The 13,786-nt window shown below is 37.4% G+C and overlaps 2 protein-coding genes across 2 annotated transcripts; both read right to left on the minus strand.

Moving 5' to 3' along the window:
• Positions 1–1,765: 1,765 nt before the first annotated feature.
• On the minus strand, positions 1,766–8,220 carry LOC107866006 (protein argonaute 4B). Its single transcript, XM_047409666.1, has 23 exons — positions 7,391–8,220; positions 6,869–7,120; positions 6,583–6,788; positions 6,234–6,455; positions 6,017–6,153; positions 5,830–5,927; positions 5,660–5,754; positions 5,395–5,566; positions 5,163–5,279; positions 4,968–5,075; positions 4,807–4,869; positions 4,623–4,736; positions 4,368–4,533; positions 4,175–4,287; positions 3,953–4,090; positions 3,724–3,854; positions 3,491–3,556; positions 3,099–3,159; positions 2,899–3,010; positions 2,735–2,811; positions 2,461–2,555; positions 2,348–2,379; positions 1,766–2,249 (listed from the first exon to the last, which is right to left on the minus strand). The coding sequence occupies exons 2-23, from the start codon at positions 7,106–7,108 to the stop codon at positions 2,131–2,133; spliced, it is 2,682 nt and encodes an 893-aa protein (XP_047265622.1). The 5' UTR covers positions 7,109–7,120; positions 7,391–8,220; the 3' UTR covers positions 1,766–2,130.
• Positions 8,221–8,365: 145 nt separating this feature from the next.
• Positions 8,366–13,294, minus strand: LOC107862625 (alpha/beta hydrolase domain-containing protein 17C). The gene is made up of 5 exons (XM_016708256.2): positions 12,734–13,294; positions 10,266–10,302; positions 9,931–10,167; positions 9,720–9,767; positions 8,366–9,003 (listed from the first exon to the last, which is right to left on the minus strand). Exons 1-5 carry the CDS (start codon positions 13,033–13,035, stop codon positions 8,512–8,514), a joined length of 1,116 nt encoding a protein of 371 aa, XP_016563742.1. The 5' UTR covers positions 13,036–13,294; the 3' UTR covers positions 8,366–8,511.
• Positions 13,295–13,786: the final 492 nt, after the last annotated feature.

Raw genomic sequence — 13,786 nt, forward strand, 5'->3', positions numbered from 1 at the left:
GTGTACCTATAACCGTTTGAATCAAGGGTACTCAAGAAAATAAGATTTTTCTTCAGGTCTGGGACATACCGTATATCACTAAGTGTTCTCACAACCCCAACAAACATCTTGATCTTGATTGCTCCAATACCAGCTATCTTACAAGGTATGTTATTTTCCATCAATACAACACCTTTAGAGACTGTTTCATATGTCGTAAACCAATCCCGATTACGATACATATGAAACGTATAAGCTGAATCAAGAATCTAATCCTCACAGGGTTGGGAGTTACCATAAAAAACTACCAAGAGTTCTCCATCACTACCGCCATCTTCAACAAAACTGGCTTCACCGGACTTCTCTGGTTGGTTTCCCTTTGGTTTTAAAGCTTCTCTTTTCTCTCTATTCTGTAACTTCCAACACTTGGATTTGATATGACCCTTCTTCTTGCAGTAATTACAGGTTTTGTTTCTGTTTATGGATTTTGACCTATTTCTGTCATCACTCCAGAATTCCTCTCACGAGTTCTTCCTCCTCAAACAATGAGACCATCTCCTTGAGTCTCCGACCCATTCACAAGATGCTTCATCTTCTCCTTGGAGAACAATGCATCATAAACTTAATCAATCGTCAGGGTATCACGATTATATAAAATTGTATCCCTAAAGGTCGTGTATGATGCAGGCAACGAACACAAAAAAATCAACCCTAGATCTTCCTCATCGTACTTAACCTCCAGAGTCTCTAAATCGGAGATGATTTCCTCAAATACAAATAGGTGATCCTCCAAGGACATACCTCAGACATGCGATGGAAATAAAGTCGTTGTTTGAGATGCAACTTACTTGTTAGGCTCTTCATCATACACAACGATTCCAATTTCAACCACAACGCGGCGGTTGTGTCTCCTTCAAAACATCATGTAGAATCTGATTGGATAAATGAAGGTGGATCTGAGATAGAGCCTTCCGATCCTTACATCGTTTGTCTTCGTCCGTCCACGATGAGGGTATCTTCTCAAACCCTAACAAAGCATCGTCCAAATCCATCTGCGCAAGCACAGCCTGCATCTTAACCTGCCATAACGAAAATCTGATGTTGCGATCCAACAGCGGAATATCATACTTCATGGTTGCCATCCCGAGAAAACAATCGAACAGACTCTAATACCAGTTTGTTATGATTCGGACAGAGTAAGCAAAACACAAGTGAAAGAAAACAAGAACAACACATAGATTTAAGTGGAAACTGTTGCGGGAAAAACCACGGGCAGAGGCAAAAGAGGTTTCACTATAATGGAGAGAGAGTACAATGTGGAGAAGGCTGAATTTTCTAAATACCCAAAACAACCCACTAAATGCATTTATATAATATGTGCATATAAATAAGTCCTAGGCCCAAAAACATAAAGGTCCATATCAGGCCTGTCAGTTCGATCCCTACGCTACCACCACAAACCCCATTGAAAATCACCAACATGGGTTGCACCGCGAAACTTTCTGGGCCGGATCAACCAAAATTTGGGTCACAACTCTAATAGATAGAAATAAAGTAATGACCGAAAGACTACACTTGATCTTCACGTCAAACCAATGATCACATGATATGTCTCGTTCACATATATTTGTATTACCTAGTCATAGTAAATTGCTGTAATTTTTATTTGTTGTATCTTAATTAAATTGAATACGACATTTAAAAGGATTAGTAAGAATATTTGTATTACAACCTGATAGCTTTCAAGAGGAGCAAATAACAGAAAAGATTAAAATATAGAGCGTCATATATTATGTTTCGCATTGAAAACACAAGAAAAGTTAGAAGTCATAAGCTAAGTTGCAAGGACTCTTCACTTTTGATGGCACATCCATGTCGGATTCTCTAAAATTACACCACTTTTGGTGACACGCACCCGTTGACACTTTTGAAGAGTCCAAGCAACATAACTCATAAGGTCTTTCTTCTAAGAAGACTTGCAGTAAATAGATAGTGGTTCTACTTGTACACTAATTTAGCATACTGTGGTTTAATTTGTTCACAAATCATAAAGTGTTCTATGTAAATCAGTGTCTTTGAGACTTGCCAAATTGTTGCATTACATTTTAACACAAAGTAACTGCAGTTTTGAGCGGATGATGGTGCAGAATCTCAGCAGAAGAACATTGTATCGCGCACATTTTTGTGCAACTTTGGCAGTTGAGGCCCCTCGGTCTTCATAATTTCTAACATCTGAGCTGAAGCTAAACGAGCATAACGCAATGGAGCAACTGCAAAACATCTTAGTTGTTCATAACCATAGGGGGAAACATATATTACTAGAGAAACAGCAAACTGTTTTACTCAGGCCACTAATTATAGTCCTTACCTTCATGTATGGCACTGGTGCATCTCTGAGACCTAAAATGTTGGCCAAATTTGAAACAATTAGAGATGTTCAAAGAGTTGGGTAAAATCCAAGCGCAACCACGGGGGACTTACACGTAGCATAAACAGTGGACTAGCTCCTGTACATTATCGGACGAGCAGCCAATCTCATCCAACAGAACAAAGTAGTGATTTGGCCTGCTAGTTCCCTGCATTGTGTTTTCTACATTATGTAGTGAAAAAAAGATGAAGATAAACGAAAGGGTTCCTAAGAGGACTATGCCAGTGCTAGCACAAAGTCATATCAAACTTTAATGATCATTCTACAAAAGTTACATGCGTAGCTTCAGAGTCTTCATCAGAAAAGGTTTGCTAGTAAAGTACTCACAACTCTTGCCGCATGTGCACACATGTAGAAGTTGTTATTATACAGCGGATGACAAATTTTAGTATCGACGACCGTGCCTGTCATTAGAAATGCAGAGTTCAGATGTAGTTAATTAATGCTGTAGTGGTGGTTCTACTAGTAGTTTTAGGCATTTGAAAGCTCACCAGGAAGAATATTGTCGCTGGAGTTGGCTTGGAACATTTTTGTGTGGTGTCTTCTTTGTGCAACAATTAGAGTGAACTTAGGAGACCAAGTGTCGTCAAGGAACTTACAGGCCTATAATGGTCCATAAAGCGGAATAAGAATCTTGAGCAACAAAGTAGAATCTATATATGTCTTGATCAAATGAGCTTACAGAACATACCTTGATAATTTCCTCCATTTCGCTAATAATTTGCTTGAATTGAGATTCACTTAAACCTTGTCTGGAAAAAAATTTACATTAGCAAAACATTTTACAAGTCTCTGAGGTTCAAATATGTGAAGAGAAAAATCTAATTAGCTTTTCCCGAGGTTTCCTCAAGGATTTCGAGGACTATATATAGGTGAACAAGAAGCAATATCACGACAATAATCAAACAATGATGAGGGAGAGAATGATGGAATTATGATAATGGACAGATATGACGATCCTCACTCAAATACTTTATATCAGCAAGGAGGGAAAAGGTATAATCAGCAATGAAGAAATAGTCAGAAATGCAGGTGATAATTCTCTAGTCAGGATGTAGAGGATATCAATTGAAGATTTTGCACCTGAATATAATAATCTGTTCGGGCCTCCTCATTCCCGAGCTTGAATGAAAACCCATCAGCAGCTCCCTAATACAAAGAAAAAAAATATGTCGACTAATAAGCTTTGGACAAACTAAACCAAACTCCTGATATGAACCACAACTTCACCATCCTTCATGTCCCTTATGAATTTTAGTCCAAGCAAACCAAAGAGGAAATGAAAGGTTCATGAAGGTGCAGGAAGGAATCGCTACCTGATTATGCCTGTGTCCTCGCTATCTGAAACTGGTCTAAAGAGTGAATGTATCATCTCGGTCTTTGGTGGTTGGGTACAAATTGATGCTCTATAGCAAGAAATCATTGGCCACTGTGTAGAACCGACCACCTAATCCACAAATATACAGAAATTACTATCAAACTACAGCAAACTTGATTGTGCAAAATAGTCTTGCGAAACCAGACTGTTACTAGAATAGGACTTACTGCAGCAACGGAGGGTAAATCTGACCGTGAAAAAGGTGCATGTGTAACGCCCATTGCTAAGATCATTGTGGGTACTTTAGAAGCCAAGGGGATAGTCTGTGAAACTTCAGATGATAACATAAAATTCCTACCACCAAGCTGCAGGAAAACCGAAAATTAGAGTTCTTACGAGCGATCAGCGTATGCAAATTAGGGAACAGTGTCCAAGCATGTGTCCCATACTGTTGCATTAATTTTTAAGATAACATTAGCAAGATAAGTTTCATCAACTCTGTTCTTTGCAATGCACTGGTTACAAATTCCGAAGTCCATAAGGCACTTTTTCTTCCATGGACCTAAGAAAGTAAACCATAATAAGCCGCACAAATACCAATTAAGTGATAATAGTATATCTGACTGGATAAATTTCTACAACCATATAAATTAGAAAACTTTGCAGGAAGAAAGCAAAGAAGGAATCGAGGAGGATCCTTCCGAAATTTCGGAATTATTTGTTCAAACATCTTGTCCACTCGAACAGAACCCGGTTTCTTTTTATGCTTAGCATTCTCTTCGAAAACAAATGCTGGTGGATTAATGTTCTGCAACAAAGACAAATTTATATGCAATTCAGTGAATGAATAGAAAGGTTTGCATGTGTCAAACATCTTTGAGAAGTCATTCATATCACCATTCCCTTTGTTGCACCCAATTTTGCCATTTCAATGCAGAATGCACGTATGTCAGAACCAGTGGAGAAGTTCACCACAGCCCAAAATTCAATGCTTTTTGGCTCTACAAACTTCTGCAGGAGAGGTTAATAATGTCCTCCTCAATCAGAACATGAAGATATTAGATAAAATGCGGAGCATCACCTTGCCATTAAAGCTCCAGCGCGAAAATCTTGGAGCGAGATCTTCCTTGTTTCCCACTCTCACCTAAAAATTGAAGCCATTATGAACTATCCGATGTCAAACCTGTAAATATGATAATGATAATTTTGAAAAAGGAGGTTAGATGTCACCCTAGATACTACCTGTGGAGGAGATAGAATTCTTCCTTCTAATTCAGTAAACGATTTGCTAATTGAGATTCCACAAGCGCGCAGCATGGGGTCAGTGTCATAGTTGTTGTTTTTAAGTTCCTATCAAGGCAGGAAAAAATATCAGCATTGTGTAACCAAATTCTGAAAATATGGTCACTTAAAAAAGGTAAAGAGGTGTGAAGCTACCTCATTTAAATCCTTCATGAGTTCTATCGGCTTTTGGCTAGACTTGCTCACTAATATGGATCTTTGGTGTAAGTATAATTCCTTTTTGAATCGTTGTAAGGGAACCAATGAACAGAGCTAATAAAATACTCAAGAAATTACATGGTTTTTCCATGAACGAGTAAAATAAGGAACAGTGTCTTTCAAAAACTGGGATAACAAGAAAAAGAGAAGCAAATAAACGCTACCACACCTCAACAGGAATGAACTTGGGTTCCCTGTGGCTCCCTACATTGATGCATGGCAAGTTCGATGAATAACGGAGTTCTATTCCGCGTTTCTTGACAAAATATTCATAAACAGTTATCTCAACGGTCTGGACATTGTCACTTTGATTATCAGAACCCTTCAGTCGCAGAAGAAACCTGTTCAATAAACAGCATAATGGCAAGAGAAACAAATTATAGGATATTGAATAAGAAAAAATAAAGCAAAAAATTTAGAAGCTGAGAGCTTACTTCTGCTCTTTACATGTCCTGTTGCTAAGTCCAGTGATTTTGTGTTCTCTATTGGAGTGTAATAGCTTAATTCTGATATTTTTCAAGATCTTTGCCTGCAGCGATAGAAACTAGAAAATTACATACACAGTTTCAGCAAATCCAAGAGAGATATTGAAAGCTGAGGCGACCTTAGCCCAGTCGATTTTGAAGGGAGTTTCCACATTTTGGTTGGCCATTAAGAAGTTAACTAGTGGACCTGGCTGTATAACCGTTGTTGTAGATGTATCTGTCAAAATTAAGTTAAAAACATCACTAAAACTGTTCCAAATGTTTCGAAAGGAATACCATGACCGAAAGGGCAGTGCATTAACTCACCAAGGTTCAAAAATAATCCACCTTGAACAGATTGGAAACTCGAATGATAACCTCGGCATCCAAGTATACCACCAGTCAAGTCCATGAAGTTCTTTATCTCGTTGGGAAAGTAAGATTGGCGAAGCATAATGCAATTCCTATCAAAGAAAAAAAAGGGGGAAAGAAAGTCAAGATTGTTTTGATGGCTAGAAGTAGCTTTTGTTGGATCAGTATGCACCTTTTTGCATTACAGTGTTGCAAAATGGTGTCTAATGCTATCAGAACTTCACTATTTCCTGATTTTACTCCATGTTGTCCATCAAGAATGGTCCGAAAGGGGATGATGGAAACAAATGTTATCTGCACTATGAAAGTTTTTAATCGGGGTATGATCTTCTGCCTCTTTTGATCACCCTCACTTAAGTCTCCATCGCCACTAAAGTTGCCGTCTGTCCTGCTCCTAATGTCGAAGCCAATCATCCCAAAAAGCAAAAAGAAAAAAAAAAAGAGCATTAGAGAAAGAAATGATGCTAGATGAAATATTACCCGTTGTACGATGGATTGAAATGCTATAAGCCTTTATATACCTTTTTGATGTTGCAGCATCAAGCACAACTGTGAAATCTAGCTTCTTCTGCGGTAGAGGACTAGTTGTAAATAAGATCTGTTGCCCATCAGAAGCAAATGCTTGCTCTCCTAACTCGGAGCTGTATATCTCCCAGAGTTTATGAATCACTTTTCTAATTAAGTTGCTTCCACTGACAGGGTCCCCATTTTCATATTGGACATTAACCTTTCACAAGTTAAAAAAGAGTCATATTTAACTCTGGTGAATTTTCATGTAGAAATCAAACCAAGAGAAAATGAACTCACGCTGTACGAATATAATTCGCTTACGCCACCTTGAAAGCATACTCGAAAATAGTTTGTTAGCAGATCTATCTTCTTTCCCCTGACCCCTGGACGAGGTCTGTTCATCTGCTTAAAGTTTGGCCTCAATCTCTCGCTAACTGGTCCGCAATCTTTTCCAGGTTCAACTTTCATAGGAACCACACCTAAGGGAATTTCTTTGGGAGGGGGTGGCAAATTTAGCAATAACTCCTTAGACGCCATTGACTGCTTTTCCTAAATTGTATAAAATACAGCTATATCATCTCATGAAAGCATATAAGAAATTAACAAACTATATGACGAATTAGACCATGAAGAAGCCTGATCCCATCACAAGTTCCAGACTATCTAGATCGCCAAATTTCATGTTTCATCAGGCAATCAAATGGGAATACTCGAAAGACAAGTACGAGAACCAAACAAACTAACTATGTTCATTTACTTCTCATATTAGCTACAGTGACAACAATATTCTCTTGTATCATATTGGAAAAAGAAAATTACCTTGAGATGAACCACAAGCTTTTTATAAGATGAGAACTATAAGGAAATGGTGCTTCAAACACTTCTAACTGTTTACTGAATGTTTATACTCTAACTTTAACACACACACTGAGGAAAAACCGTTAGTACAAAAGGGTAGAAGGTACAGATATTCATCCTTATCTGTAGAAATTCTGGGCAATTTCACATGTTTGATACACTTCCAAAAGGCAACATATCATTTGAGACATTCATGTGCAAAGTCGTAGTACTTATGTCTGCAGATACCAGTTGTACAAAATATTCCAAAAGGTAGTAAAGCAAACTTTTTAACGTACTTGGAAGCTTTCCTGGTCTCAAGGATACATATGGTACCATCTCTGTCCAGAAAGGTGCTGGGATGCATGATATCTGCAAGGCTGCAACACCCTCCTCTCCAAAACACACTTTCACTACCAACTACTCTCGACTAGTTTGATCATTTCCAACAACACAAATACTGGATAACTTGTCCTACCAAAGCTTGAACAAATGAGAAGAAATCACCTTACCCCCAAAGACGATAGTTATGTTTTTTCTCGGAGTAAATATCCTTCCACCAACACAAAGTAATTAGTTCCATAAGTTACTTTTCTAAGTTGCTGAACTAGCTAGTTGGAAGTTAAACCGCAGTGTTAAGCAAAGGCCTGGAATTGAGAATTTCTTGTTACTAACTAATTAGGGACAAAAACTTGAGATCCTGCAAACATCAATATATACAACTAATAAATTCAGCAAAAGTGAGCAGAATTATATCTATGTATTTGGTTTTGGAGGGGGGGTGGGGGTGGGGGGGAGGGGGAGGATTGAGCTCTTTGAAGTATCCACACAAAAGCCTGTCTCTTATGGGATAAAACAAGAACCAAAGCCTGCTGCTTGATCAAACTCAAAATTGTAATGAGATGCCAAACTATATTTCCCATTTGTTCTTTTCACAACAGAAAGAAGAACAAAAGGAAAAAAAAAAAAGACAGATATGCTCCATTGAACATTAACTAAATCACACCAGATAACCATAAATTAATTGTTAAGTTGTTGCACTACTATATTCCCCCACAATTGACTTGAACATGATCATGAAATTTACAATATCATTGACAAGATCAACCTGCTCTTATTCTATCTAGCCAGTCCACACTTTTTCGTGCTTTTTCCATTTGCTGGTCGATGCTTCTTCGAGGCTTCTCAAAAAATTCCACACTCCTCCTCGATCTCTCTACTTGGTCAAAAGACATCCTTAACTTCGAAAGCTTGTCATCATTGGCGAACTTGTACTCGTAGTTTCTCAGTTTTTCTGGCTTATCAGTGCTTTTTCTTGGTTTCTCTCTTCGGTCGGTGCTTTTTCTTGGACCTTCAAAACAGTCTGTACTCTTCCGTGATTGTTCAGGCCTGTCTATACTTTTTCTTGATAAGTTCCTCTGAGAAGGTGGTTTCTCAACGGTAGATACAAACTTCTTCAGATGTCTAATGTATTCTGGGTACAGTTCTAAGTCACAATGCGTTCCCCCTTTGAGCCATAACGGTTCATATTTTTCCTGGCATAGCTCCCATAGTTGTTTCCCATGAGAGCAGTCAACAACTTCATCAGAAGTTCCCTGCACAACATGAAGAGACTCATGTAAAGACTGTAAAAGTTAATTACTACTATAGATGGCCATGGAAATAAGGCTATTGAGTAACACACGTGCAAAGAAGGGAAAAAATAGGACAATGGGAGTAGACAAATCCAATAATATAAAGCTTGAGTAGAGTAGAATGGATATGGAGGATTCATACAGCTAATTCCAAAAAATTCGGGACTGAGGCCCAGTTAATTAATGGATTGAACTGCTCAACTCTAAACATGCTTCATTTCATAAGAAATGTGGCCTGTTAACTATCCTTTCATATAAGTCAAAAGCTAGCCTGAGACCTAAAAAGGGAGGTCGAAATCCATCCCTCTTTTCTCTCCTGGACCCTGGTGGAGGGTTTTGGTGGAGTTGAAGAATATAAACCATTCCACGTAACTCCAGTAATGTACTGACCTACCTGACTGTCCATTTATTATTTCCTGTTAAAACCTCTTGTCCTCCTCCTGAACGTGTTAAGTACTGTCCCTCAAGCAAAATTGCTCAGAAAGCTAAACAAGATATTCCTAGCAAACTACCATATCTTCCCACTGCTCAAGGCCTCACCATGCATGTTTTGCATTATATCTACCAATATTTTGCCAGTTAATTAATTCAAGAAGCTCATTTATTGCTACAACGGGAGGCCACAAAAATGAGTAACTATACAAAACTGGTAAGTACATGACGAGATTTATACTTACATGAATGATCAGGACAGGACATTTAACCAATGGGATCTTGTCAATATTCTGCACAGAAAAAAATAAATAAAACCAAGTTCAGTGATGGATTTTCAATACATACCACTTTTATAACAAATAACAAACACAAAATAGTTTACCAGGCACAGGAAAGTGAATCTAACAGCTATAATATGACAGAGGTGACTAGATCAATTGAGAGTTATTTTACCTTATAGATGTCAAACCAATATGTGCGTTTGACAGGATACATGACCCTTAAGCCAGACAGGATTGGACTATGCAAAATAACTGCTCTAAGTCGAGGCAAACGAGCAGCAAGATCCGCGGTGGGACCACTTCCAACAGATTGGCCATAAAGGATTATATCTTCCTGCTTTGCGCCATAGCTCTCTTCAAGACATTTGTATGCAGCTTCAATATCTGCGTAAGTGTTCTGCTCGCTTGGCTGCATAAAGCATTTAACGATCAAATTGAATTCATTCTCTTGGGCACTTAATGCAGAGACTGCCTTTAATATTCCAGGAAAAATCTATTGTGAATTACCTTGCCAGATGACTGTCCATAGCCAGAGTAGTCATACCTGCATCATTAAAAACACAAAACAAAGAATTCATAAGGGGATATATACGGTATACCTAATCTATCTTCCAATTAATTCATTAGCACAACATAGAGATCTATTAGTCTTATTTACTAGTGCTAGATTCAATGAGGAACTCAGACAGAATAACTGCCAGATCCTTGAACTGGGAAATGTTTGAACAGAAAAGATGAAACTTGATTGAGTTCAAAATCATGAACTAGCCATATGGATCAAGCATCTCGGCTACCTCGAATTTTTACTTACTGATATTGTTATTTGTAGGTAGAAACTTGAACTAACATTAGCCGTGTCATTACTAATACATATTTTTTCTTTTTAAGAAGATGACACAAGATTAACTAAGTTAACTTTACAGAACCCAAAATAATGTGAAAATGATAGGAAACTATTTTTTCCTGTAAGGGGTACATTCCGGAATTCCACCAAAAATCTTGTGGTGGTCGTGAGAGGGGCCTTTTTTCAAGGAAATCTAGGTCAACATACCTAATTCTGTCAAATGAAATCTCCTAGAAAAGAAATTGAATTTTCCCGAGTTCTATAAAGCTATACAGAGCAGAACAGAAAAGGGGGAAGTGTGATTGTTCCAATAGAAGCTTTCTTTCATACATTTATGACTGAACTTTCTAGATGACCTTTCATGGGGTGGGTTACAAGGACAAGCAATCAATCCACACTAAACCCTCAGTATCTCTCAATTGAAGTAGTCAAACCAAGCCACAAAGAATCCATTATTTACTACAGCAATATCAATGCAGAAAGGAAAATATTATCATCAAACTTAATCCAAGCTAGCTTTTCTCCCAGTCATATATGCCTATTTAAGCATGCTTTGCATCATAAACTCCTTTCCTAAGCTATGAAAATAAAACGGATTATAGCAATCTCGAGAGTCCCCACTTTGTGGGAATACATTGGGTATGTTGTTGTTGACTTGTCGTAGCAATCTCGAGAGCTTCCCAACTTATACGGAACTCATAACTAGAAAACAAATACCACCAAGTAATCCCATTATTCTGAACTGATGTTTCTTCTTCCAAAATTAATCAATACCAACATTTCAATCTGAGATCCTAGTCAAGCAAATCCAGTTGTTGTCAAAGAGAACTATATTAGAGATTAAAGTGGATAATTCAAGATATTTCCTTTGTTTTTCTTTTTTCTCGTACTATGCAGAGGAAGAGAAGGACATTTATGTGCCCAAAGTAGTATTATAGGGGTCCCTTTTAAGTTATTAATCTTTCAAGTTCATGAAGATTCAGCGTACATATCTCAAAAGCATATACTAATTTATTGCACAAAAAGGATCCGTGGAATCTACACATCAAATTCAGAACAATCATTCTTTACCTCTAAGCATTATGCTTATCCCTCGTCAAAGATATTTTGGTTGTTTCTCCACATACTAAATTTTAACGCTATACAAAGTACAACTGCCCCCATATCCAACTCCTGAATTGTTCAGAGAATGGAATGGAACTCCAGATATATACATCAACCTTTAATCAAACTACAGTCGAAGGCCATGTAGCTTCTTAGTACTAAAGGTAGTTATTTCACCACATCTAGCTGCTTATTCACATACGTAGTACTGGTATATCGGATTGACTTCATGAATTACCTTAAATCCATATGAGACACATCAACCGTCACATTTATTCGCCATCTTCTTTACTCCGTCTTCGCATTTATGAAAGTTGGCATTTCTCGCATCTTTCCTTTTTCAAATTCTTTAAATGAGGGAATTGATGTCGATTTCTACCTCTAACTTTATTACACTAGATTATTCATTTAGCAGTTTAGCTCCAACACTTTGCTTTTTCGAAGTCAATCTTCGCAAACCCCAGCATGTTTACCATCCTGAACTGAAAATCTTCAGATCTAATACTAACACAAGCATAAATCTCCAGATATAACAAACAAACCACCTTTAAGATAATACTATATTTTACACAAATAACTGCAAAAACATGGAAAGAAAAGGCATTTGCTACACTACTGTTTGATAATCAGGACTATATAAAGAAAAGCTCAAAGAACCATTTATGATCACATTTAATCTACATATAATGATATTAAAACATGAGATCACATAGGAAAACATTCAATCAAAGATCACGTCTTCCAAGTTTAACAACCCCACAACAGCCAGTAATTCATATCACTCAAGCTAATAAAACTAAGTCCTCAAATTAAACTGTAAGAAAACAATTATCATAGAGAGAAAAAAAAAAAGCAATCTTGATATTACCCAGATAAACAATTATCGTAGAGAAAATACCAACTTCTAGAGTTAATACTTTTTTTAAAAAACCAACATAATTACACAAAAGAGGGCAATTTAGCTTAATTAAATCTATAGTTAACGAAAAAAAAAATTATATGGGAAGAGAAAAAAGAGAGTAAATACCCCATGAGATTGACTTTAAGGTGGATGCTAAGCTGAATGAAGAGCTCATACATCTGGCCAATATCCGCGGCGTTACCATGAGAGTAAAGTAAAGTAGAAGTAGCCATAGGGTAACGAATGTAAAGGGCAACGATCTCCGTTCCCTTGCGAGTAGGGAGCTTCAAAACGTCGACGTTTTCACGGTGTGGGAAAGTGTCAAGCAGCAATAAACCAGTAAGTGGGTCGTTAATGACTCTGTAGGAAGGTGGATTTGGTGGGAAGAAAGCTAACTTCGCCGCCATGGACGACGTTACTCCACCCATTAGAGTATATTTGCGATGAAAATGGTGGAAGTTTTACTAGTTAGTGTTAAATGGAAGAGGACATTGAGTTAAGCAGCTTTGCTGTAGAACTAGGCAAGGTGTTTGATGTGTGTCTCAGAGAGAAGTGTGGGATGGGGGGACCTTTTTGCAGAGGGGCCAACTAAGCTCCCGCTAAATACAGAGTCCAAAAAAAACAGCTTTACTTCATATTTTTGTATAGTTATATGATAATAATTTTATTGATTACCGCAAGGCTTCGCGAGCGAACAAAGAGATAAAATTATGAGAAAAGAGAAAGGAGTGACCCAGCTGTGATGTCTACCAGTCATTACACTATGGCCACATGTGCATGCTTACTTTTTAGGACTAGTTGCTAATTTTAATATACTATACTTAGTTTTCTGTTTACTGTTTTTAATTATAATAAAGGTTGATTATCACTGGAAAGAATGAATGGGGGATTATAATAAAGTGTTTTCTTCTTAATGTTTGTATAATATTTCTTTTTTGGCTTTGTTTGGGGGGGGATAAACAGAAAATGTAACGGCTAATCCTCCTTGTTGCCTTACTTGCAACTAGAAATTAAATGTAAGGTTACTATCTCATTAAATAACTTTATTATTCTATGTTTGATTTGATATCTCTCTCCTAAAAAGTACTACTAATAAATAGAATAAACTCACCTCCAACCAATTAAAAGAAACAGAAGAAAAAAGAAATGAATGTCCTCCTCTCTAGTTTTATGTTAAAA

This window comes from Capsicum annuum, chromosome 3 (genome assembly GCF_002878395.1).
Source record: "Capsicum annuum cultivar UCD-10X-F1 chromosome 3, UCD10Xv1.1, whole genome shotgun sequence".
NCBI classification, from domain to species: domain Eukaryota; kingdom Viridiplantae; phylum Streptophyta; class Magnoliopsida; order Solanales; family Solanaceae; genus Capsicum; species Capsicum annuum.

What these genes read in the sequence shown, in the direction of transcription:
- LOC107866006 (XM_047409666.1), bottom strand. Translation starts at nt 7,108, where the DNA reads ATGGCGTCTAAGGAGTTATTGCTAAATTTGCCACCCCCTCCCAAAGAA. An exon ending in TCTTAAAAATTAATGCAACA is followed by an intron (nt 4,091 to 4,174) that starts GTATGGGACACA and finishes GTTTTCCTGCAG; the next exon opens with CTTGGTGGTAGGAATTTTAT. An exon ending in CAGCGACAATATTCTTCCTG is followed by an intron (nt 2,812 to 2,898) that starts GTGAGCTTTCAA and finishes TTCTAATGACAG; the next exon opens with GCACGGTCGTCGATACTAAA.
- LOC107862625 (XM_016708256.2), bottom strand. Translation starts at nt 13,035, where the DNA reads ATGGGTGGAGTAACGTCGTCCATGGCGGCGAAGTTAGCTTTCTTCCCA. An exon ending in ATGGACAGTCATCTGGCAAG is followed by an intron (nt 10,168 to 10,265) that starts GTAATTCACAAT and finishes TGCTTTATGCAG; the next exon opens with CCAAGCGAGCAGAACACTTA. An exon ending in GTCCTGTCCTGATCATTCAT is followed by an intron (nt 9,004 to 9,719) that starts GTAAGTATAAAT and finishes CATGTTGTGCAG; the next exon opens with GGAACTTCTGATGAAGTTGT.